The sequence below is a fragment of the Buceros rhinoceros genome, unplaced genomic scaffold (genome assembly GCF_000710305.1).
Source record: "Buceros rhinoceros silvestris isolate BGI_N320 unplaced genomic scaffold, ASM71030v1 scaffold27110, whole genome shotgun sequence".
NCBI classification, from domain to species: Eukaryota; Metazoa; Chordata; class Aves; order Bucerotiformes; family Bucerotidae; genus Buceros; species Buceros rhinoceros.
This window is the reverse complement of record NW_010389448.1, coordinates 54,833-79,872: the sequence shown is the minus strand read 5'-3', so window position 1 is coordinate 79,872 and position 25,040 is coordinate 54,833. Positions and strand designations below refer to the sequence as shown.

Sequence of the window (25,040 nt, the reverse complement as noted above, 5' to 3'; positions counted from 1 at the left end):
TCTCCTCTCTGCTCCTGTGGCTCCTCTTTTTACAGACTGGCCCTTCGGGGTTTGGGAAATGAATGCCGTATGCTTCTGGTGAAGTTAATCCTGCTAAAAGCATACCTTAATGAAAAGTGAACATGGGTTTATTGGGGAGTTTCATGTGTTTGACACATGGAAATGGCTTTCTTCTGGCTCGTTTTCTCCCAGACAGCTCTCTTGCCTTGCCTTTGTTTCTATTTGTATGATAAGGCTGTCACAGAGATTGTTTAACATGTACTTCTTGGGATATTCCCTAGGTGGCTTTGCCTGGCAAAAATGGGTGAACCTCAGCAAGTGAGTGCCCTTCCTCCACCTCCAATGCAATACATAAAAGAATATACTGATGAAAATATCCGTAAAGGCCTGGCTCCAAAGCCACCTCCACCTGTGAAAGACAGTTACATGATGTTTGGTAATCAGTTTCAATGTGACGATCTGATTATTCGACCCTTAGAGAGCCAGGGTATTGAACGCTTGCATCCTATGCAGTTTGATCACAAGAAAGAATTAAGAAAGCTTAATATGTCTATCCTGGTCAACTTTTTGGACCTCTTGGATATCTTGATAAGGAGTCCAGGGAGTATAAAGCGAGAAGAGAAACTGGAAGACTTGAAACTGCTCTTTGTTCACGTCCATCATCTCATAAATGAGTATCGCCCTCACCAAGCCAGGGAGACACTGAGAGTCATGATGGAGGTGCAGAAACGTCAGCGGTTGGAAACAGCGGAGCGATTTCAGAAGCACTTGGAACGAGTTGTGGAGATGATTCAGAACTGCCTGGCTTCCTTGCCTGACGATCTGCCTCATTCAGAGGGAGGACTGAGAGTGAAAGTAGAGGCAATGGATACTGATGATGGCAGCAACTGTCTTGGACTGAGTGAGAAGCAGAGAGAGCGTTCTGGTGGCAAGAGAGATCAGGTTTTAGACAAAGATGCAGCAATGTGTAGCATTATTGATGAAATGACATGAAGAAAACAGTTCTTTTTTGTTGGCTCACCATAGTGAGAGGCAGAATGGATTCTGAGGGCAAACGCTGTATTTTTTGTTTTGCTGTTGCACGAGCAGACAAAGCATTTATCACATCTCTGTCGGAGGCTGCGAGTGACTAGGCAGATGAACGTGTTTAATAGTCTGTGAGCTTTGTATTTATTGGTAGAAACAAAAAAAAATACACACTTTTTGTTCGATGTATAATGTGAGGAGGTAGCCACAGATTAAAGTTAGCTTTTTTCTGATGTACTTTCATTTGTCACTTTCTGCTTTTTTTGGCTGTGCCTCATTTTTTAAAAAATTGCTTTATAGTGTGAAAGGAAGCAAGGGAACTGCCTGAGGAATTGCAGTGCACAGTTCCTCCATTTCACATAAGTGCCAGTTGTTTACAATTTCAGTGGGTCCTTTCAGGAATGTGTAATTCAATATTAAAAATAAAATGTATGAAGACTGAAGTCTGCAAAATCTATTCCTTTCTAGTTTTGTAATAATATAACTGCTGAAGAAAACCTAAGAATTCCTTCATTGCAGATGTAACGTGTGTAATTTCTCTTCTGGAGACACTGTCAAGAATCTCAATAAAAGGATTAAAATTAACTGGATTTTAATTTTCTTAGCTGTATATCATAATCAGATTTAAGTTTACAGAAATGCTTACTTTTTTTTTTACACAGATATTTCAACTAACTCATGTTTCTTGCACTGCAAAATGATTTACTTCATCTGTATTAGCTATGTAGATGATTTGTGTTTGCCTTTTAGGTGGGCTCTGTGCCTGGCTGAGTGTTTTTCTCGGGAAGGTGAGTCTGGTTGGAGAATTAGCCTTTATACTAACTGAATACTAGTGAAAGCCATATCAACCATGCTTAGAGAACATCTGAGCTGGATCAACTCGTCATTGCAAGAGGAAAAGAATGGTTTGATAGTGAAGAAGTGGCTTTTTTACCACGTCCTCCCTATCAGGGAAATCCTGCTTCGGTTTCTTTGCCACGCAACGCCGTAGGATGAATGTTTTCCAAAGTAAGCAGAGCAGCTAAAGACCAGGGGTGAGGGAACCTGCATGAACTCCATTTTTAACTGAGACTTAACAAGCTGTATCTGTTTTGTCTGATAATTCTGTTGTTTCCGGAAATGCTTAAATGGGCAGAGGACAGTACTTGGCTGTTGGCTGGTGGGGGTTGAGGTCAGGGCAGATGACGAGGAAATGAGTGAAGCGAGTTTGTGACTCAGTGGAGGATATCATCTGCTATTTTAAGTGCACAAGACATCGTAAGTAGAAATGTGGGGTTTTTTTTAGAAATGTATGAAGTATTTTACAAAGTTAACACTTTGTCCTTTATTGCACCGCCACTGTTTCCTTCCTTCTCCCCAAAGTGGATCTGGATTATATTGCTTGTGGGTAACTAAACCAGTTGCAAGTGAGCAGAATTAACTTGGTGTCAACTTTGCAGAGAGGTTGTACAGTTTGCCACGGATGTTTTAACTTTGCCATTCAGAAAGAACTGTCATAGATGCTCAGTGGTTTTCTGCTGATGTTCCTCTAATTTTGTTGCTTCTTGTTAAGTCGTGTCCCTGGGTACCATAGTTACAAACCTGCACGAGCTGGGCCCTAGCAGTAACTAACAATTGCAGTGAACTCCTTTGTGAAACCATTGAGGTAAATGGGGATGATGTAATTTAAAAAAAACCCCAACCTGACGGCTGCTTTCACTGTCCAAAAAGTTTCACAATTAATTTCTTTATTCTGGATTACCTTTTTCTGTGTTTAATGGAAACACTGAGAAAGCTGTGGGAGGCCCCTGGGCTGCTTCTCAGCCAAAATGTTTACTTCTTTTTTCTGTTATACTATCAAAGCAATGCTAATTTTCCCTTTCGTTACAGCTTTGCTTTTGGGGAAAAAAATGAACTGCAGCTGCAGCGGAGGCAGTGGGTGCCTGTGCCTGTTAGTCCTGGGAAATGGGCGTTTCGTAGGATGGTACGACTAGCAAATTTCACTATAAATGGTGTTTTTTCTAATGTGTTAATTAACCTGCTCCTGATGGTGAGCTCTTTCCTTACCTCAGCAAATCCTGATTTTATTTTTGGATGTGAGAACATTTGAACTATTCTACCCCCTGCCGTGGTGGTGTGCACAACATGTGTTGGGTTGTGTCTGCCTTAGGAAACTCGGAGATAAAGTTAAGCAGCCTTATGCCATTTGTTTATTTCGGAGCTCAGACGTGGCCCTTGTGGAGGAGGAACCTGTGTGGACCTGTGCCTGCCGCACAGTCCTGCGGGTCACTGGCAGGAGGGACGTGTCCTGGTCTGCGGGTGGGTGTTTGTTACGTGCTGAGCCCCCACTGTGCAGGGCTGTGGTGAGCGTGGTCCCCGCCCCCTGCCAGAGCCAGCCTGCTCTGTCTTTTCCATCTGTGCAGAGCATTTTTGGGATCCTGCTGTTTACGATCAGGATCGTTCCTGCAGCAGCTGTCTACAGTTTCCTCTTTCCCCAGAAACACGAGGTGCGAAGAGGAAGCGTTTTCTTAGAAGTCCAGTTGAAATCCCCCTTTATCCCTCTGTCTCTTGTTTCTCTCTACGCGTATGTTGATGGTGTTTGTCTGTCTCTCGGCGACTTTAATCCCCTGCTCTTCCTCCTTTTCACTTAAACTGTCGCTTTGGTGGCTCTGCTCTTGTGTAAGGCAGTCAGTGCGAGGCAGCTCTGTTTGTTCTGATTCTAGCCCAATGTATGGTTTTGGGTGGGTTTTTTGAAAGCATTTCTGCTGTTTCTGTTAGTGATAAAAACTCCTTACACCTTAACTTTGTCTGTCTTAAACAAGTAACATTTGTTGAGAACACTTGTTGGCCCTAGATCAAATACACTTGATCACAGCTGCAGGTCTAGCCTGAACAATATGAAAAGACCAGATGTCCTCAGGAAGAGTTAGGTCACCCAGGGACGGGGAGAGCGGCCAGGGAGCACCATTTATCAAAAGCTGTATTTCAGCAGCGTTTTGTCAACATGAGCCTGGGTCGACACGGTTTCCACGCTACTGCTAAAGCGACCTCAGTATTCAGCGTGTGTTACTGTATATTGCAAAAGCCTGGATGCGTACAGAATTTTTAAGAGTCGGATGATGGAAGGCTGTGCCTCTATTAGGCTACAGCAGTTTAACAGTAGGACAGCTTTCCAGTGCTGCCAGATGACAGCCTGCAAGGGAAATAGACTTTGCCTAAAGGTGCTCTGAGCTGCTTCAGAGTATCAGAACCCGGAACAGGATTAAAATGCTTGTGTAGTTCCTTCTAGGAATCTGTCATTTTACCAAGTCCTTTCATTTACCACAGCCCCTTACATACCCTGTGTAATCCCTTATCCAAGTTTTATCTGCTAAGGCAGAAAAAAGGTGTAGGAAGCAGCATGGGGCAGTGGATTTCTCATAGTTTTGTCAGCTCAGTGGTGCTGACAACAGTTTCGTCTGCTGTAATCAAGCAGATCTGGAAAAAAAAAAAGAGAAGTGGGTTTCTGAAGCACTGTCAAGTAGTTTAGCCCTGTAGTCAAACCACAGCCAGCCCGAGGTCAGCCGTGTCTGCTGCCAGCAGCCGCACTTGGCTGTGCTGCTAGAAGCAACAGGCTTCCCACCCCAGGAAGGCAACCTGGGCAGGCGAAAGGGCGTTCTCAGCTGTGGCTGAAGATGGCGTGCTAGGAAGTAAAACCAAAAGTCTATGAATAAGAGAAGTTTTCTTGAGTGTAGGTGCCCAAAGGGTGAACAGGAGTGGTGCTCCTCGTCTTCAGCCACAATGTCATCTTACTTCTGCACGAACTGGATTCTTCTGATCCTGCTTGCAGGTAACTGAGTGGGCTTAAACGAGTTGGTGAAGGGGATGGAGGGAACGTGCATCAATGCTTCTGGGGGTTGCAAAGAGCAAGATTTTATGTGACAACAGGAAGAGTGGTCACAGGCACAGAAACGGCAGGTTTTTGTTATGAATAGAACTTTATTACAGTGGCTCAATAATCTTCTGATGGCCTTAATTCGATTTTAGGACAAAATCATGGTGAGGGTGTGATGATTTTAAAAATACTGCTTCCTGGGTTGTCTGCTAGCCTTTGGTAGTGAATGATCCTCTGGGTTTTTTAGATAATGATGGTCTGAGGTGAGCAGGGAACATTTAAATCATTTTAGAAGAGATATAAGATGAGAATATTTCACTTCAACGGGCTTTGTGAAGACAGGGAAAAGGTCAGCTGTGGCTTCTGGTGTTTATTAGCCAATATGAAATTTTGTTAGAACAAATTGATAATTTCTCCTTTTTTATTCTGAGAAAACAGTCCTTCTAGGAAAATACTGCTAAGGGCAATAGCACTGAAGACAGCAGGTTGCAGAGTGGTACTAGTATAGGCGGACAGACATTAAAATCTGGTGGTAGAGTACGTTCAAGAGAAAGAAAAGGGTTATTAAAGATATTACTTCTTTTGGTTCTTTACAAAACCTTTTATGATGAGATTCATTCAGAGGTTGGTTAGGTTAGGAAAGTGACTGAGCTGAGCTGGGGAAACCAGCTTTTTCACATGAGACAGTGGTAATCAGTGCGGTGCTTGGGATCCACTGGTGCGTGCTGGAGGACCTGCCTCGGGGAGCACTCTTCCTAATTATAGCCTCTGGGCTAGACTTTTAATAGAGAGAATTTGTTTCCTGTACTTGCTGCAGAGAATTCTACCCCTGAAGTGTTAATACGAGTAGATTGAAACATTTACGCATGTGATCCCATGTTACTGATTTTGATAAATGCGCAGTGGTAAGAATACGGCAAACAGTTTTCTTTGCCTGGCTGCAGAAACTGTTCCTTTTTTGTGGGTAGAGACCCATTCTGCACAAATCATTATCCCTCACGGCGTCAGTGCTGCTGGAATTCACGTCTGTTTCTGGAAAACCTGATCCAGTGATGCCTGGTGGCGTTTGCGGGGTGGGAGGTATCGGGTTGAGATACTTGGGAAGTTTCCACTTGCATGCACTGTGCTTAAGAGCTACGTTTGTCTTTGTCCACAGGCCCCACAGTAAGGGGATCGCTTGTGAAAGGAAAGGTTGGCGAGGATATCACCGTGCCCTGCTCTTACAATGTTCAGAGCGCAGGAGGTGTCACGTCAATGTGCTGGGGCCGCGGCAGCTGCCCCAGTTCAAAATGTTCTCAGACCATTATCTGGACAGACGGATGGAAGGTGACGGAGCAGTACAACAGCAGGTATATGTTGAAAGGGAACCTGCCAGCCGGCGACGTGTCCCTCACGATCGTGAATGCCAGGGAAGGAGACAGTGGGACGTACTGCTGCCGTGTGGAGATCCCAGGGTGGTTCAATGATCAGCTAAGCAATCACGAGGTTGCGGTAGAGAAAGGTGAGTGCAGAGGTGCTCTCCTGTGTCAGTACTGTTGTGGTAAATCTGCCATTGAGTCTGGATTTCAAAGCTTGTGGTGGAACTGATTCCTATCATCATCCACAGGACCGATCTTTAGGACTTGCAGGTCTGTTGTTAGCGCCGTTTGAGTCGAGCTGTCCTTGGCATTGTAATCCCAGCACAGTCACTGCAGTTGAAGAAAGGACATGATGCTTTGTTCTGTGGTGCACAGCACTACTGAGCTTTCTTAGAAGCAGTATTTGAAGAATTTAAGGGGAAGGGCAGTATAGGGTAGTAAATTCATCTGAAGTGCTACACTTGTAGTGCTTGTCATGGAAAACGGTACTTCACTTTCCCTGCTTGATTCCAGAGTAAAGCCCAGGACACAAATCTAGTGTAGACAATTGTTTCATGAACTCTTCCTTTGAATTTTAATTTTTCTCTTGTTTCTAAAAGCCTAATAGTATATGGAACAAGTGTCTGACAGTTGTATGTGTGTAGCTGGTGCCAGCAAGTATTTATTATAGAAACACTTTCTCTTTTTCGTTACATAAATGCACACTAAGGCTAATTATAACGTGTTGGTTTTGTTTTATTTTTTAAACATCAGCTAGGATCTCTACTGCAAGTCCTCACACTTACACCTCTGAACAGACCACAGGTAACTTTTATCCAAGTATTCATCTCAATAGGATATATAAGCTCTATGGCAATTAGGGATCTTAGGAAGGAAACAAAATGATAGATAGTAGAAATGTCTTGCTAAACATTACCATAAAACCAGAGAGAGAACTTGGATTTAAATTCTGCCTGACCGCACATAGAGTCCAGCAGAAGAGACATGTATATGTGGGAGGAAGTTTGTTTCCAGATGTTATGCTTAAGTAATGTTTTATTGGTGCTGCAGGCATCGTTTTTCTTGTGTCTGTTGTTTTGGTGTGTTTTCTGTGTGGTATGAAATCTCACCCTGTCTTCTGGAGATGCATACCATGAACAGTAAAACAAAATTTTCAGAAGTTGGGTGTGCTCACTGTTTAATCAGTTTACTTGTTGCTCTGTAATGTAACGGTTTTATTGGTCTAGGTCAAAAATGCATCTAATTCAGGATCCTCAGCAGCAGTCAACAGCAGATGATTGATGATGAAGGAGGGTCATAGCAACAGGGCAGTAATTTTGTGATACAGCGCTGAAGTACTTGTCTACCCTGGTATGATGTGTGTCTCAGAGGCTGCCCACATCCTCTGGAGCCTGTGTGTGTTTAATAATGTGAGGCCTCTCATTGCAGTGGAAGTGACAGAGAACAACTCTCTCTCGGTTTCTCCATTCCACTCACAGCGTTATAGACTTCTGTCGTATGTATACCCACTCAGCTGCATCTTTATCAGACTGAAAAAGAACTTTCATTTCAACGTGAGAGGGTTTATAGTGTAACAATAACTTATTCTCTGAGTTCTGAAAGAAAATTCAGGGATGCCATTTGTATTTCTCCCTCCATCTCAACTCTAAAATGTTACAACAGTTGCATTTCCTTTTTGGAAGAAGAAGTGAAAACTTTCTCAGACTGTTTCTGTTCTAGTCGAAAATAATGTGGCTTCCAATCTTAGAACTCATAGGTTTTCTTAACCCGGTGACGTCTTCCTTAGCTGCTGGTGGAACAATTTTTTATGTTTTCAGAATACAAGTTAATATGTGCATGTTCATAAAGAGGGAGACAGGAAAAGGCAGGTGGCCATGTGCCTCTGGTGTAGGAATACTGCAGCATCTCCAGTGGAGGAGAGCAATGAAACAGATGATCCTGTCCTCTTCTAAATAAAGCTTCTGAGATAAGAGTAACCATTTAAAATATCAAAGGAACTATCTGGGGTTGTCATAATGTCAACAGATTTTGGTTTGGGGAGGGTTATATATCAGGTGACAACACGTGGAGAAACTGAGACTGATGATGTGAAGACATAAGTTTGTAGCTCTGAATTTTAAATGTTGCAAACAACTTTGCTCTAGGGAATTATCTCAAAATATGCTGCAGGTCCTTATGCAAACGTATCACCCTTTGGTCGGTCTGTTTATTGTACAGTTCTCTGGGACTTTACAAGTATCTCTTGCTTTCTCAGACTCTGCCCCTCTTGCTGTCTCAAGGCCCTGAGCTAACCTTAGTCAGTTTTAATCAGATAACCTAAAACTTTGCCTAAAACTTTGCTTTAGACATGCACTGCCTCTTCTTGGATCCAAAACCAGATGCCTACCTTGGTAACTCCTTCCTTCTAGGCCCTGTGTGGAGATAACAGGAGAGGCGAAGTGTTTCCTGGAAGGATTCAAAGCTCTGAAAAGGGCAGCAGAAGCTCCAATATTCGGAGTTTTGTGAAAGCACCAACCTCTTAATAATTAGTGATATGCAGAGCCAAGTCTCCCGATAGAGAGATATTTAAGTTCAGTGGTCCAAGTCAGCAGTGCACGTGCCTCTCGGTCAAGGAGAATGGTTCTCTGTGCAAGTGATGTGTTTGTCTTGCCTTTGCTCAGCTCATGGGAGCACCAGCGAATCATCCTCTACCTTCACAAGAACGTGGCCACCGGTTTCTGCTTCGGAAGCTCCTTGGACTGTAAGCATCTCTGTACTATGGCATACCTAGCCAGAGTGGACAGAGGTGAGCGCTTGGGTCACCCCTGCAGTTCACTCATACGGCTTTAGTTTGATTGCAGAAGAATATCTTTTTGTAGTCTGCCCGTTCAGTGCTTATGAAAGAGGGGGAGAAAAACTGCTTTGCATGCATAAAATACTTCCTACTGGTGCAGAAAGCGCTTTAGCAACATCTCTATTCCCTTTCAGGCCTCTGGTCCCTGCTCAAGCACCTCAGACTGTGTGGATGTAACCACAAACCTGCAGGTACTGCAGGATATGGGGAAGAGCTGAAGTCAGACCCCGTGGCAGCACGGGGATGCCCTGTGCTCCCTGTGCAGACAGGGTCAGACAGACAGCTCTGTGTCTGTCTGGCTGAGTCCTCCGACACGTATTGCAGGATGACAGGCATCACCCAGATTTTATCAAGACGACAAGACAGCCAAGCTGCCCTTTGGGAAGCCTGCTCTGATGTGCTACAAGGCAGTATGTGCTGTGGGCATTCGTACTGCTGCATGTACATCTAGGTCAGGGACCGCGCTGTGCTTCAGCATCTTTCCAGCCCTGAATTCCTGATGGGAGGTTAGATAGCTAATGGTTTGCTTCAGAAAGAAATTTTGCCAAAATAAAAGCCAGTGGAAGGAGAAGGCACATTTATTCGTCAGTGTAACGTCTTGAGTAACTACTGAGTAAGCTGACAAAGGTGGGACGGTGTGACATCAGGAGATGTTTTAATCGTAAAATAAAGTATTTACGGAATAGTATTAAACCTGAACCAAGGGGATTTCTCATAACTTCAGGTCCTTCTATCAATCTCAAGAAAGACTGTGTTTAACAGCATAGTTCACACAACTGCTGTGGTGATTCTGCTTGAAATTTGTCCTGTATCTCAAATGAGGCTCTTGCTCTCGAGCACGCTCTTACTGCAGGTTGCAAACACACAAATGGCCTTTGAGTACTCTATGGGCTTTTAGCTCTCAGTGCCACTAATGCTCGTCTGTTTTGTGCTTGACAGAACGTGTCTGTATCACTTCCCAGTCAGCAGTATTCAGAAAATGGGCTATACATTGGGATCGGTTTATGTGCGGTACTTCTAGCTGTCCTGATTTTGGCTCTGTTCCTCGCCAGACGTAAGTACTTTCAGGGGTTGGTCAGGTATGTGTAATCCTGGGGCAGATGCCATGTCATCTGCTTCAGGGAAATGTGCTGAGGTCTCTGGATGGCTTCACTGAGCCCTGTGCTGTGGTTGCTTGCTCAGTTCTTCCCCCTTAGCCCCTGGGGCATAGAACAGCAAAGTGTCGAGGCGGTCTCGTCATTTTATGTCTCACTTATAACCACTTGGCTCCGGCTCTGGTGAGGAGCTGTGTGATACAAGCCCACCTCTCCCGCCACACTCATTCCCTCCTCCTCATTCCTCAGTTGCCATGTTGTCCCAGTCCTTCCCCTGATAATAGGAGGGGCACTGGTTTCACACAACTATATCCAGTATTTTTCTGTGTGCCAGACTTTCTGCACAGAGGCTCTTGATCAAACTAACCCATATGGATTGAATCTCCTGTAAATGAGGGGGATTTCCTGGAGTGAAAACATGTGCTTGAAGTTCCTTGTTTAGTTTCTTACACTTGCACTGTCTTTTTGAGCCTGCCACTTGCTTATGATGATTTAAAGAAAATTATTTGTTTTCTTTTTTCTTTTTTTTTGTTTTATTTTCATTCTGACTGGTCCTTAGAATATTTACTCAATACGAAGAAGACGGGTGACTTTGCAAAGTAAGTATTTTGCTTTAGCTAAGATGACAGACTAGGCTGCAGGATGAAAATGTTGTCAGTATGCTGACCATTGCACTACATATTTGACTTTCTTTTTTAATCTCAGGTTAATAGGAAACATTGGAAAAAAAAATTGAAAAATCCTGCTTGTTATCACTACTTAGTAAGCAAAAATGAGTATAACTAAGTTCATTGCATTAGGGAACATGCAAACTTCAAATGTGGGTTGTCTCATAAATGGAAAAATTTCTTCAGTCATGTCTAAAGTTTTTGCATATTTTACATTTTTTCCAGTGAGCTGGTCGATATAGGTATCTGCTTTTCTATGGTTCTGTTGTCTGTTTTGTTCGTTTCACAACATGGTTTTTACTCTCTCATGCAGCTTCATTGCATTTTGGAGGCCAGGAGGTGCAGAGAACCATAGTGCCCTGGAAGATGATATCCAAATAGAGGAAAACATTTATATAATACACTAAGGACTGTATGCATGCTTGCCTTTGCCATCACCGGGAAATTAAACAGTTTGCAAAATGTTAGCTGCTCCCTCTGTTCAGCAGCAGAATGTGACTGGACTACTGAAGCATTATTCCCATAATTCTAAAAAACAAATAAAAGCTACACTTTCGAATTAAACTTTATCACCCTGTTCCAGAAACAGAAATCTTACTGGCTTGCGTGGAAATTTCTGGAATCCACTTATCAAACCCTAAAGAAAGTTATCATTGTATTTATTATCTGCTTCAAATTCTCTCTTCCTTCCTGGAAAAAAAGAGGAAGTACGAGAATAGCTGTTGATGCTCAGCCCATCATGATGTCCTTGGAGCTACAGAATCAGTGCAGGATATTCACAGCTTCTTTTCTGAGAAACATGACTAAGTGTGTCTTCCTGTGCAAAATGCATCACCTTTTTTCTCTGTGGGTTTCTCCTTGGGTGTGCCCCAAGATGTCCTCAGGATTGAGTTTCACTTCCAGGCCTCTAACACATCATCATCATCGTGGCTTGGGCTCACTAGTCCAACACAACTGAACAGAAAAAGAACTGCTTTGTGAAGTTCATGAAATTCTTAGCTTGTGGAAAAGTCATGGGTGTCGCACAAGATAGCGGCTGAAGGTTTGCCCTGCCTTTACACCCCTCTTAGATGCCAAACAACTCTAATTTATGCTGAATTTGTTTGATGGCTTTTAGCTCACAAATGGGGAGTATCTGCGTGTGGCCCTAGTGCCTTTTCTCCATTGCTCCACAGTTAGACCTGGTCCTCGGCTTTTATTCTCGGCAACACTGAACTTCGGTTTACCTAAATACCCGGAGGCAGCTCCATGAGGATGAATCAAAGCTTTATGAGTTGCTGAGCAACAGATACAACACACCCAGAACAGCTTTAAGTAGAAGAATAGTTTTCCCCCATCTTTTTTAAGAACACATTTTAAACAAAGGCTGGGGACTTCTTGAAAGAGCAGAAAAGTAGTACAGGCAGGAGAAAGACCAACTCGCAGAAAAGACTGGTCAGTTTTGCCCTGAGGCTCGTCCTGAGCAGCAATGGAGAATACGTAAGGCAGACATTGCTGCCATGGGGAAGGCTTGCAGATTTACTGCAAGCTTTCTAGCGAGTTTGTAATTTTCAAGGGAGTTGAGTGACGAGCAAAGCTGTGTTATCCAATGAGGCATAAAAGAGCAATAATAGAATCAGTAGGTATTTATGTTAACAGCTGAGACACTTGGAACCATGGTCGGGTTGTGCTTTAAGGGGAGCTGGGGTCAGAGGAGCAGTTACCCATCCTTCTCCCAGCTGGTAAAGATGGGAGGGCTTGAGCGGGCTGGGGAGGGGAGTGTTTTCCCTGAGGAGCCCTGCAGAGCCTGGCTAAGGCGGGGTGCTGAGGTGAGTGTGCTTGCAGGGACTCGGGAAGGGAGGAAAGGCTCCTCAGCTTGTTGAAGACTTCAGTGTGGGAGCACAGATACTGAGTGATTACTGATCCCTAGGCCAGGAAAGGCGGTGGAGAAAACCAGCTCTGTCATTTTCTGTCTTCACGTCGTGTTTTGCCTTGTGTAAGAAGGTACCAAGACTAGGAAGAACCTGTGAGTGTTAGACTGGAATTTTGTATTTGACTGTTGATAATGATTACTAAACTAAAATGACTGACCCCACTGCAGACATTGCTTTCTTCTACCTGGCTCAGCGCAGTGCTGCTGTGGGCTCTAGCCCATGCCTGAGCTGGAGGAAGTCTGATCTGGTCCTCGAATTAGATCTCAGAAAACATCTTCAGCAATTTCTGCTTCCTGCAACTTTTACCAAACCAATCTCTGCTGGGATCAGAGTTAGATATGTGTGAGGTTTCCAAAATTATCTGATTCAGACCACTCATGCTCTTAAGGAGTGGGAGGACTGTCCTTGAGGACTGCTGATCATGGAAACTGCTTGCCTATAAGGATTTTTTTCCTAAATGTTAGAGACTAATTCAGACTAATTCTTCTATCAGAGAGTATTCATGCAAAATAAAGCTCTAGAATATCTGATTACCAAAGGCTCAATTGAAGTTCCCTTTCTGCTGTACAGTTACTTGGTAAACAGGCTCTGCAAAGGGTGTGTGGAGCAAGGACTTCCCCTTGGATATGCAGTATGATACGTACAAATACATGCAGGCAGAAACCCTGTGTGCTTCTTCATTACTTCCTCTCATGTCAGTGGATCTTGGAAAAGGCATTTCAAAATGAGCCGGAGATGTGCACGTGGTGCTTGGAGCCCTTTCTTCCATTAGGAGTTTATCCAGCTGCACACAAACTGGCAGCACATTGAGCACGATGAGGCTAACTAACGAGATGCAAACTGATTTTCTGGAGAGAGCTCTCTGCCTTTCCTTTTCTGCCTGCAAGAAGCCACTAGATAGCAGTACAGAAGCAGAAAGCAAGCACGTTCTTCGGGTTCTTGCTAGCACGCTTGCATTTAGGGTGGCCTTTTCCAATTTGCTCTGCTGCATTTAGCCCAGTCTTGCTAAAGAAAGAAAGCTGACGTGATGCTGTGTTCATCCTCCTCCTTCCCTATCACCTGCAACATCCTGACCAACTCTGTTCGGACAAGCTTCATGGAAATTGGTAGCTGGATCAAGGTCCAAATTTGTACCCCAGATGAGATCAGGTGGACATAGACTCACAAGTGTTGCTTAATGCTGAGTGATGGGAGAAACTGGGATCATTGCAGGGGAAAATCTCCAGGGTATTGGACACATCAGGTTTCATTAGTTCTGTTCACAGAACATCTGGGACTGTGTGTACTTGGGACTGTATGAACTGTACCTGCTAGAATATAGCAAATTAGATATTCTACTAATTTCTGGTTAATCTGCCTTATAAAGTTGACAATAAGACACTGCTGTGTTGTTGTGTCTGTCCCCACTGGTGGCTTTTTACACTACACCGAAACACATGAATATACAGAGCAGCCTTGTGGCATCACTTCAATTCAGAATAAACTCAGAATTCACACTGCTTGAATCTGCCTCTAACGTGGCTACAGCGGCACTGGCTGGCCACACGCTGGTGCAAGAAACCAGGCATCCTGGCTTTGCCAGAGCCTAGTCTGTGTGGGATCAGCTGCTTGCCACTGTAATGTAGTAATGGTGAGATGGATCAGGATGCTAATGGGAGGTAGATTTTCACTCCAATGTACTATCCAGTCCAACAGGTCTGCAAGCATGAGAGTCGTTCTCTGATGCTGTGTTGGGGGTGGATATTCAACAGCTAATCCTGCTCCAACCTTTGTGTTACTCAAGATATCATACACCTGTTCATGGTGCCCCTTAGGTTATCTCGTTTCCAGGCTGATTCATCCTGGACTACCCATGGAATCCTGTGGAAGATCTCCCGTACTGTCCACCATTCTTTTTACCCTTCCTGGAGCACTTTCTGGATCTAACATATGCTTTGAGGAGCCTAGAACTATATACAGGATCCAAGGTATATTTGAACAACAGTGTAATGCTGTCTTCTGCTTTGTTTTCTATTCCTTTACTAATAACTGCTAAAATTTGATTTGTCTTTTTTAATGCTACCAAGCAGAAGGGTGATATTTTCATGGACTTGACTACGCATGGTAAGCCCAAAATCTCTGCCCTGAGGGGGTAATGTCTGGTTAAAGCCCATCCCATCATTTTATTATTGGAACTTGGAATTTCTTTTCCCGTTTACAGCATGCTACATTTATTTGCACAGAATTTTGTCTGTCTGCAATTCTTCATTCCTGACGTTAATGCCTTGAATTACTTTTGCTTTATTAGTCATCTGTTCTAGTGAAGAACTTCCAGAAAAGTTTTTTATCAATTGGTCAGAAGGAGTAAAAAAGGTCAGAAGAATTAAAAAGTATTACTTGGAGTTGGTGTTGCAGATCTTTGGGGAGGATGTGGCCAGAAAGCATTTGTGAGAGTCTCTCCAAGGCTGTCTTTGCCGATAGAAATTATGAAGCTGGTGAAAGACGAAGCTCTTCAGACAGAAGGCAGAATCAGGGGAAATGAAGGGATTAAGAAAATGTGAGTAAAGACAAAATCAGAGGTGGAAACTAAGCTGAATATTTAGCAGCGTAAGAGCACAGAGCTTGTTCTTGCTGCTTAGTGCCACAGAATGGTAATGGGCTTGAAGTGTTCCATGGAAAGGCAAAACAAATAGTACATTGGTGGTAGTATCATGCTGAGTGTCTTGGAAGGGGAAGGAGAATAGGGTAGCATGGGATAGGGGAGAATAGGATGGGGTAGAATACAGAGCTTGTTCTTGCTGCTTAGTGCCACAGAATGGTAATGGGCTTGAAGTGTTCCATGGAAAGGCAAAACAAATAGTACATTGGTGGTAGTATCATGCTGAGTGTCTTGGAAGGGGAAGGAGAATAGGGTAGCATGGGATAGGGTAGAATAGGATGGGATAGAATAGTTCAGTTGGAAGGGACCTACGTTGATCATCTAGTCCAGCTGCCTGGCCACTGGGCTGACCAAAAGTTAAAGCATGTCATTGGGGGATTGTCCAAATGCCTCTTAAACACTGATGGGCTTGGGGCAGTGACTGCTTCTCCAGAAGCCTGTTCTAGTGTTTGGCTACCCTCTTGGTAAAGAAATGCTTCCTAATATCCAGTCTAAAACTTCCCTGTCACATCCTATCACTGGATACCAAGGAGAAGAAATCAGCTCTTCTTTCTGCACACCCCTTCCCCAGGAAGCTGCAGAGAACCATGAGGTTGCCCCTTGGCCTCTTTTCCTCCAAACTAAACAAACACAGAGTCCTCAGCCACTCCTCACACGATATGCCTTCCACTCCTTTCACCAGCTTCGTTGCTCTCCTCTGGATGCATTCAAAAACCTTAAAATCCTTCTTAATTTGTGGGGCCCAGAACTGCTCACAGTACTCGAAGCTGCACCATTGCTAAATACAACAGGAGGTTCTCCTCCTTTGTCTGGCTTCTGTCCAGAAGGAAGCACTTGTGCTACGTAAAATCTGGAAATGGAGAAATGAGACTTCAGTGGAACTCACTCAGCCTTTCTGGAAAGAATAGTCTTCTCTCCTTCCACTCGCTGTCCCGGAGTCTCCAGCAGCTAAAATGTCCCATTTTGTGCTCTTTCTCTGGATTATCATACAGATCTTTACAGGTGAGTCCTCACCTGCTTTTTGTGTGCTTGCTCAGAAAACAAAAAAGTTTTAAAATTAAACCCAACGAAGCTTATTTTGTGAAAACAAAACAGTGAAAAGGTCGTATTTGTATAAAGAACTTCAGAAGTTTTCTTAACTTACTGAGTTAATGCTGATTGAGATTTTTTTTCTTTTTAAAAATGCATGTGGTTTCCTCTGTGTATAGGCTTGGTTAATTACCCTGTCCCCCCCAGATTATCCAATTTCTTTACTACTGTTAATTGTGTACTGCTGGCTTTGCTTCTTCATCTACACTACGCTGCTGACACAGCCCAGGGAATTGAAATATTGACAGACTAATGAACGTATTTACATGATAAAGAGAGGATTTTCTGAAACTCTGAGGGCTGTCTGCTGCTATGAACTGAGTATGGGGAAGCACGGCTATATTCCTCTCCTTTTACTTCCTAATGTTCGGTTCACCCATCTGAAATCTGAATCCTCAAAGAGATAGAAGTCAAAGAAGAGTAATTTGGGAGACTGGGATTTGCAAGTGTGGGTGGTATCGGCTGTGTTTCTGCATGTGCATTTAGGCAGCAGCATTGCAGTCTCCAAATTGCCTAAGGTGGCTCAGGAACGTGGGGTCACCCACTTTCAGTGGGACATAAACTCCTAATGGGCGTCGTGCTTTTGAATCACTTATGCATTTCAGGAAATTCTGCCTCAGATGACTACATATGAATCGGTTAACCTCCGCCAGAATGAAGCGTTACATAAAACATCTACAGCAACTGCGATGCTCTTCAATTGATCTCAAAAGAGGTTGAAAAGTTTGGGCAGCAGCAAGATGCACTGAAGGGCAAGAGGTCCATGTGCTTTTGAGGCAAGGGAACACAACCTCCATGGTCTCTGCTGCACAAGTGGAGATTTGCCACCACTTTGCTGTGGCACAGGGAATTCCATAGTATTTTTTGTCTTTTGCCAGTCTCAGCAGAAGAAACAGGAGGGCTCTTTTCTTGCCGTACCTTCAGCCTCAAAATATATTGGAGGTACTTGCCTCCATTCGTTCTTATTTCAAAAGATTTCCTTATATGCAGAGCTATTGAAGGATGAGAATGGCTTTTTCTTACCTTCTCTTAAACCCGTCTTTGTGCTGAGAGTGGGTAGTCTTGAGACTCAAGAAACCGGCAGAGTGGGCAGTTAAACCCTTCTTTTCTGTTTGTCGGTCATCTTCTCTGCAATTTCATCAGTACAGAAGCTTCAAGAAGAGATGAGAAAAAAATAGAGCTGTTGAGGAAAAGATGCCAAGTATGTTCTACAAAGAATGAAAATTATTCCAGAAATAGATCAAGAAAAAAAATTGTTTTCCAAACCGCTGTCTTGGCTGGAGGATGTATTTCTTTGTCCATCCAATGACAAGTCTACAGGAGAGATGTCCACTACAACAGCAACTATTGGAATAAATACTCATTATGAACTGTCACTGAGGGCTGGTTTGAGAGAGTCTATCTATAAATATGTGTATATCTGTATGATCCCAATGATTATGAATAACCCTTTCTATTCTGGAAGATACATAAACATCTGGAGTCCATTTCTCTCTCACTTGGATTAAGGACTTAGAGCAGCAAACCTCACTGACTCGAGTGGGACTACCCAGGCATAGCTGATGCTCAGGGTGCCTTGGGTCAAATCTGGTTGCCTAGGGTGGTCACTGTCATGGGCAAGGGTAGGATTCCTTTCATAATATAACAGTCTCAGGAATCTCTTAATTTCAAAGACATGTTTATTCAGTCCTATTTACTACTTCTTTCGGAAAATGTGCCCGTGGAAGAGGCTGCAACTGAGAAGGAAGTTATTTAGTCCTTGTAGAGGTTTATACACTTGCATCAAGGCTATTGTGGTATTGAAGCTTTCCATACCAACCTGCAGTGCAGGCAGATGTTAGCAACATTAGCTTCACACAAATTAAAAAAGGATTTGAAACTGAAAAACTTGTAACTTCCTAGCACCAATACTGGTGGGACGCCGCACTGGAGACTCTCTTGTGCCTTGTGTCTTCCCTCTTCTTCTTTTTTCCTTTTTATTTATTTATTTAGTTATTTAACAAGTTCAGGGCTCTGCTTCTTTCAAAGAGAAGAGCAGGCAAATTTTCATGTTAAAGGGTTACTTAAGGAAGCTGCTTTTGTGCTGGCATGGAAGGGACTGGGACAGAATAAGAACAGAAGAGCCCATCTCTTCTCAAGCAGCTGTGAGCTTAACTCCAGGAACAGTTCAAGCTGGTCTGGATTTTGTGCACATCTTTGTTGGAGTGTCTTGAAAAATATGTATTAACCCACTCAGCGACTAGCTCTCTGCTCCCCTGGGGATGCTTTCAAGGTCAACTGGACGAATTGTTTTGTCACAGAAAGAAGCTATTTTCTCTGTTTGTTTTGCTGCTACAAGGCAAATGAATCTACCCTTTCCAAGGGCTGAAAAAAGCAGCCACCTTGCAAAGCCTTATCCTGTATTCAGAAATTCATTTTTTTGGCACATCCTACCTTCATTTCACTGCAAATTCTTCTGCCCTTCACACCATATTGCATGTTGTTTTGTCTGCCTCTCCTCTTTTAGCATTTGGAGCTGTGGAAACCTGAATGAGTTGGCTTATCTTGCCAATGGGATAAGAAATAATGAAGCTGAAATGTCATCCCAATAACAAGTCATGAGACATCCTGCCACAGACTAAAATCTCACCTGGAGAATAGTCCGTTAACGACAAAACAAAAGAGACATGGACACAGTTGGAAGCATCTGTTTGCTATCTGGGAGCTATGCCAAAAAGAAAAAGCGTTCAAACAGCTGGCAAAATATAAATGTTTGGCAAACCAGAGCCAAAGCTGGTGATAATAGCAGCAACCACTCTAAGTCCTCTTTGGGGTAAGCAAGCTGGCCATGAGACATTGGATCTGTGGTTTGATGCTCTTGCTGCTGCAGAGGACCAGACTGGATGTTCCCCAGGTCCCTCAGTTCCTGCTCCTCCATATGTAAATGATGGGGGAAAAAGGCAACAAGGTAGGAGAACTGACACAGACGAGGTGAATGAAAACCAGGAAAGATTTGTTCCTGTATGGAAACCTTTTTTTATATAGTGCCTTTCTTGAAGAAGAAATCCCTTTTAGGACAATCTGAGAACTGCATGGACAATTAAGAGAGAACAATATGTAGCAAAGATTCAAACCAGGTGCTAAGGTGGGTGAACACCAAGTAAAACTGGTCATTAAGAGTAAGAGCACAAGGAAAGCCTGTATAGGCTGCTCTGATCATCAGTATGACACTGGCAGTTAAATTTCTATCTACACAGAGCTCTGCAAGGTGAGCGGGGTAGGTGACAGGACTTGCTGAGAAACAGAAAAAGCAGTCCCACTTTCTGAGAACAGTTTTCCACAGACAGATCCCACTGTCTGCCAGCTTAATTAGGCCCTGATTTCACACATGAATAGCTATTGTGGACCCTGCCGTTGAGGCTGTCTCTGAAAGGCAACTATGACGGCATTTCTGTTTGAAGGGGATAATGGTGGACTGAGAAAACCAGTTGTATTTCACAGGTTTCTGAACAACTTTCGACCAGTCTCTTAGGAGAGGAGATGGGATGGGAGCAGAGTTCCTAAATCCTTTTTGTGCAGGTCTAGTCTGCGTTTGGGCTGCCAGTGGCAGACCTCAGCTTCACTTGCAGCATGTTTGGTATGAGTGATGCGTTTTGTGAGCAGCCCTGCAGCATCTGGCTGGGAGCAGGGCATGGAGCACTCCAGCAGCAAGCCAATGTCTGTGAGCTCCTGGCTGTTGCCTGTGGTGCCCCGGGTCATTAGCTGCTCCAGGAGAAGGCTTGGGGGATCACTCTGGCCTGTCTGCAGGCAGGACTGTTTCGTTTCCTGCCTCATTGTGTGGCACAGGTAGAGTCACACATTGGAGACTGCCAACACTCATCTTTCCTTGTTCTTCCTTGACAGTGCACACTGCATCTGAAGCTGTTAGAGGAGTAATAGGGCAAACTGTCCAGTTGCCTTGCTCCTACCAAGTGGCACGACCGAAGGACATCTCCGACATGTGCTGGGGCAGAGGCCCGTGCCCAAATTCAAAGTGCAATAACAAAATTTTGCACACCACTGGAAACAGGGTGACATTCAGAAAATCTCAGAGGTACAATCTCCGGGGCTATATTTCCTACGGAGATGTGTCTCTCACCATTGGGAAACTGGAGGCAGAAGATGCAGGTACATACTGCTGCCGCATAGAGATCCCAGGTTGGTTCAATGACATCAAAAAGAACATTCAGCTGGAGGTGGTCAGAGGTGAGTTTGGGCACCTTTGTAAGGGAACCAGCAGAGAGAGACTTCTCATTGGATAGGAGCTTAAAATTAGAGTTTATGTGTGCTTTTTGGTTGGTTGATTTGTTTTGGCAAAAAGTGCTTCTAAATTACACAGTTGCCAATTTGAATCACTTTCAGTGAACAGGTTTTGATGAGAAAATAGTAACTTTTACTTTTTTTCCTGTCAAGTGAAATATTTAATGTATCATTATGTAGATATATTTGATGTTTTAAAAGATGATGGGATTTAAAAAGTTATTGATCAGTTGAAGAGACCTTGGAATGAAATTCAGTTTTTCATTTTGGGTTCACCCCAACACCAAAAAGGCATTTTTGGGTTCATGTCATAAGGAGACAACGTATTTAGAAACTGTATCTCAGAGTCTTGAAGGAGTTTTTCCCCTTCCTATTATTTTGCTGAGCTGCAGGATGAAATAAGAGTCCTACAGTCGAGAAGAGGCTGAAAAGCATTGCAAAGCACAAGGAAAACCCGGTACCCATCCTCCACACTGCAGAAAGACATTTTTTCCCTGACTTTTACAGAATGTTCAGAAGTGCAATTGGTGCTGATGTACACAGCGCTCTTGTATGCCTGTTGTGAAAAACTGGGGGGAAAATGCTGCAATCCTATGTCTATCCCCGAGTTTGAGGGCAGCAGATTTCATTAAAAAAATTAGCAAGAAGCTTGTAGCTGAAAACTGAGCTATTTTATTTATTTTTTTGAGGACATTGAAAAGCAAAATCACAAAGTTTGCAAGTTTTTGCGTGCTACTACACTGGGTTTTGGCCCTTCTATTTCTGTAAGAGGGTCAAGGAGAGGGTGTTTGAGACCTAACAAAAAAAAAAAAGAAAAAAAGAAAAAAAGCGAATCTGTAAATCTGGGAATTGGTCGGTCTGAGGCACGTTTTTTGCTAATTAAACAATCTTTTTACATAGTGACTCTCCTACCTTCCTTGTCAGTATTTTAGCATCTAGACAATTTCCATTTGTTTCTGAATTGGCATTCCTCAATGTTGGTTGTGAATGTTCTGATCTAGCTTTTCTCCTGGCTGTATTTTTTTCCATGCAGCTCCTCCAGTGATGACAACTACCACAACAAAGGCTTCTGTTTCCCTGGAACTTTTTAGAAAAACAACTTTTGCTCCACAAGTAACCTCTGATCTTCAAACAACAGCAGAGACTGCTGTCCTCCTGGCAACCACCACCCCAGAAACAACAACGGCAACCACCGATCATCAGACAATGGCAGAGACTACTGTCCTCCTGGCAACCACCACCCCAGAAACAACAACAGCAACCACTGATCATCAGACAGCGGCAGAGACGACTGTCCTCCTGGCAGCTACCACCCCAGAAACAACTGCAACCACCAAGTCTCCAGCAGTAATTACACTGGAGACTGTTGCTCCCCCAACATTTGCTGTGACAGCAAATGACGCTTTTCCAGAAGCTATGGTGACAACCAGTGCTCTCCCAGATTTTTCAACTGGTTTCCAAGCAGCTGACACGAGGACTGAAGATGACTATGTGTTCTGTCCAACAGAGTCTGTTCCTTTTCCTGGAGGTACAAGGGCAACTAGCAGCAACTCTTTCTTTTTCCCGTGTAGCAGAGATGGTCTGTGTTAGCCTGACTCTGGCATCACAGAGGCTCTCCAGATGCTTATATTCATATCTGTATCTGGGAAGTTTTCTCTGAGATGCCTATAGGTATGTCACAGTAGTTTAAGGAAACACAGGTCAAATACTGTGGATGATGCCAAACTGGGGCGAATGGCCAAGAGAGCAGAGAGTCAGGCTTGCATTCAGAGAAGTTTTAACAGGTTGGAGAAATGATGTGACAGAAACCTCATGAAGTACAACAGAAATAAATGCAAAATCCTGCACCTGGGTTGGAGTATGAGAGGTTCACTCAATTATGCACTAATTTTTTTGCTTGATCTAGGAAAGACTGTTGAAATGGTTTGCTGAAGAGGTTAGTTCAGAGCATGTTCTTATTGTGCAATAAAGTCAGAATTCAAAACATGCTTAAAATTGTGTACTTACATTGTCATCCCATAAGAAGACTGCTGTTATTATTAATACTTAGTTGATCAGAGTGACCTATTATGATCCTAACCATTTCTAGGTTGCTTTTTTATTCACATCAGTGAATTCTTGTCCACAGATTGATGTCTGCACACAAGGCTGGTTTTTGTACATTTCTGGATCTTCTATCACTTGAGGTTCTTTCTGACCCAAACTTCTGAGGACAGTTTTCCTGTATCATCTTTCGTCTTTTAGCCATAGCAAAGTGCCCCAGCTAAACTTGGCTGCAATTAATTACATACACAGCTGAACAAACATCTAACACTGGCCATGCTAGCCAAGTACATCAGTTGTCTGGGTAGGATAGGCTGCAGACGGGAAAACTGAGGTGCGGATTTTCACCTCTTAGTTGCAGATGCAGAACTGTGCAAGCAATATTTAATGCCATGTGAAGACTCTCCTAATCTGTAATCTTTACAAGCACTGCTTTTAACTTTTTTTCAGTGACTACCGAATTCCCAAGCACACTTCCGACTGCAGAGGGAACGGAAAGTGCTCACACTTCTCTCACGGTGGAAGACCTGACAGCTGCAGGTGAGTGGGATAATGTTGCAAGGTCAGAAGTTGCACATTCAGAGAAATGAAGAAGTTGTGATAAACAAAATTGTTGTCATACACTATTCTTGGGAGTGTGCCAAACATGTACTGATAGCTATTCATTGCATCTGGAAGTAAGAGGTATCTGGGGTTCACACAGAAATTGTTTGAAATCAGAATGTAACAACAGCTGAGAAAAACATGTTTTGAAGCCTCCGAGGGAAGTAGATTTTGAGTCACTTGCTACTGTCAGGTTTCTCAGGTATGAGAGAAGTTAAGAACTGGTCTTTGTCACCATCAAAGCTGAATTATCAGATATCTGATTTGTCATCACTGTGACATTTTAAAATTCTGTTTTAAATCCTCCCTGAGTGATGTGAGCTTTGAACACCACAGCTGTGGCTGCAGGCTCAGCAGTCCAGTGGTCAACATGTGTCCTTGGTCATGGTGGAAAGCAGTAGGCAATTACTACAGCTATCAGTCATTCCTTCAATAGAAAAGGAACTCATATAAAAAAAAAATCATCCCATACCTGAGAAATGAACAAACTTACATGAAGTTTGCGCTTTATGTCTCTCCGTCAACTATAAAAGTATAGTGATTCAAGTTATTCAGATGTACTAGCCTGTCCATCAGGTGTCCTTAAAAAAAGAAAGCTAGAAGTCAAGGATGACACGTCCTATTTGGCTGTTAAGAGAGTCCTCTTGTTTTCAACCAGCATCAAGAATTGCTTCGTTCTTAAAACCACAGTATTTAGGTTTTTGCAGGTTTTCTTTTGCTACAGCTAAAGACATAGAGCAAAATAGAGTTTAGGAAACGGTTCCTTAATACCCCGAGATGGCTCACAGAAGAGTCTAAACTGGTGGAGCATTAGTGGAGATTTCTTGCCCCTCTCTCACTTGTTGTCTTTCTGATATGGTTCTGGATAATGCCTATATTCTGCCAGAGTAAATGCAAAGTATGGGATTTACTGAGCTGCAGGATGAAGTAAACCCAAAGTATTTACAAAGGGTCTTATCTCTGGGATTCTGGCGGCAACTTGTAACTGTGGGGTAGAAAGAGCCACCACAAAAGCAGTAACAACAGAAAATGTACTGTGCTTACGTGACTCATGTACGCTCCCACCCGTGCAAAAACCTGTGTCACGCTATTTCCGAGAGCTGAACTGCCATAACGTGTGAAAACGCTACAGCATAAATGAGCACTGCCTAGTAAGACCCATAGGCCAAGTTAAATTCTCGACTCAGTCTCCTTTTACTCCGCGAAATAATGCGCTAAATGGACCAACTTCAGCCTTGTTGTAATATAAGGGAAGGCTAATTTGTGGCTGAACTCTGGATTGATGTTAGCATAGTGGCTAGGACAGAAGCTCATGGCTGAGAGAGCCCTCCATGTCCAAGCACAATTCTTGCCAGATAGGTTGGGTTAGCTGGGGCAGTTGGTTCTTGCTGACCAGGCTCTCATTTAGTTTCTCTTCTGTCTTCGCCTGCTTTTCCCCAGCAATAACCCTCCAGTGTCAACCACACTTCAGACGCCAAAGAGCAGCAATAGCTGCTCCCATCAGCCAGGCAGGCTGCAGCCGGCTGCCCGAAAGTTTTGCTTTGACTTGTGAGGCACGTATGCCAGAGTGAGATACGCACTTCTTGTGTGGTTTGCTGAACTACAGTTCTCTTCTCTTCTGAGAGAGGGCAAGAGGCGTTGTAC

General features: G+C 43.5%; 2 protein-coding genes across 2 annotated transcripts in view; both read left to right on the top strand.

The window, feature by feature from the left end:
* The first annotated feature begins 300 nt into the window (after positions 1-300).
* MED7 (mediator complex subunit 7) lies at positions 301-1,088 on the top strand. The gene has a single exon (XM_010134376.1). The coding sequence runs from the start codon at positions 301-303 to the stop codon at positions 991-993; it is 693 nt and encodes a 230-aa protein (XP_010132678.1). The 3' UTR covers positions 994-1,088.
* A 3,697-nt stretch (positions 1,089-4,785) lies between these two features.
* The window catches only part of LOC104491898 (T-cell immunoglobulin and mucin domain-containing protein 4-like), a 23,358-nt gene continuing 3,103 nt past the window's right edge, over positions 4,786-25,040 (top strand). The window contains exons 1-12 of the mRNA XM_010134385.1: positions 4,786-4,834; positions 6,036-6,380; positions 6,991-7,041; positions 8,898-8,977; positions 9,205-9,261; positions 10,010-10,124; positions 14,560-14,621; positions 16,322-16,385; positions 20,355-20,696; positions 21,784-21,945; positions 22,087-22,278; positions 23,244-23,333. Coding sequence (XP_010132687.1) covers positions 4,786-4,834; positions 6,036-6,380; positions 6,991-7,041; positions 8,898-8,977; positions 9,205-9,261; positions 10,010-10,124; positions 14,560-14,621; positions 16,322-16,385; positions 20,355-20,696; positions 21,784-21,945; positions 22,087-22,278; positions 23,244-23,333 — 1,609 coding nt within the window. The remainder of the gene's footprint in view (positions 4,835-6,035; positions 6,381-6,990; positions 7,042-8,897; positions 8,978-9,204; positions 9,262-10,009; positions 10,125-14,559; positions 14,622-16,321; positions 16,386-20,354; positions 20,697-21,783; positions 21,946-22,086; positions 22,279-23,243; positions 23,334-25,040) is intronic.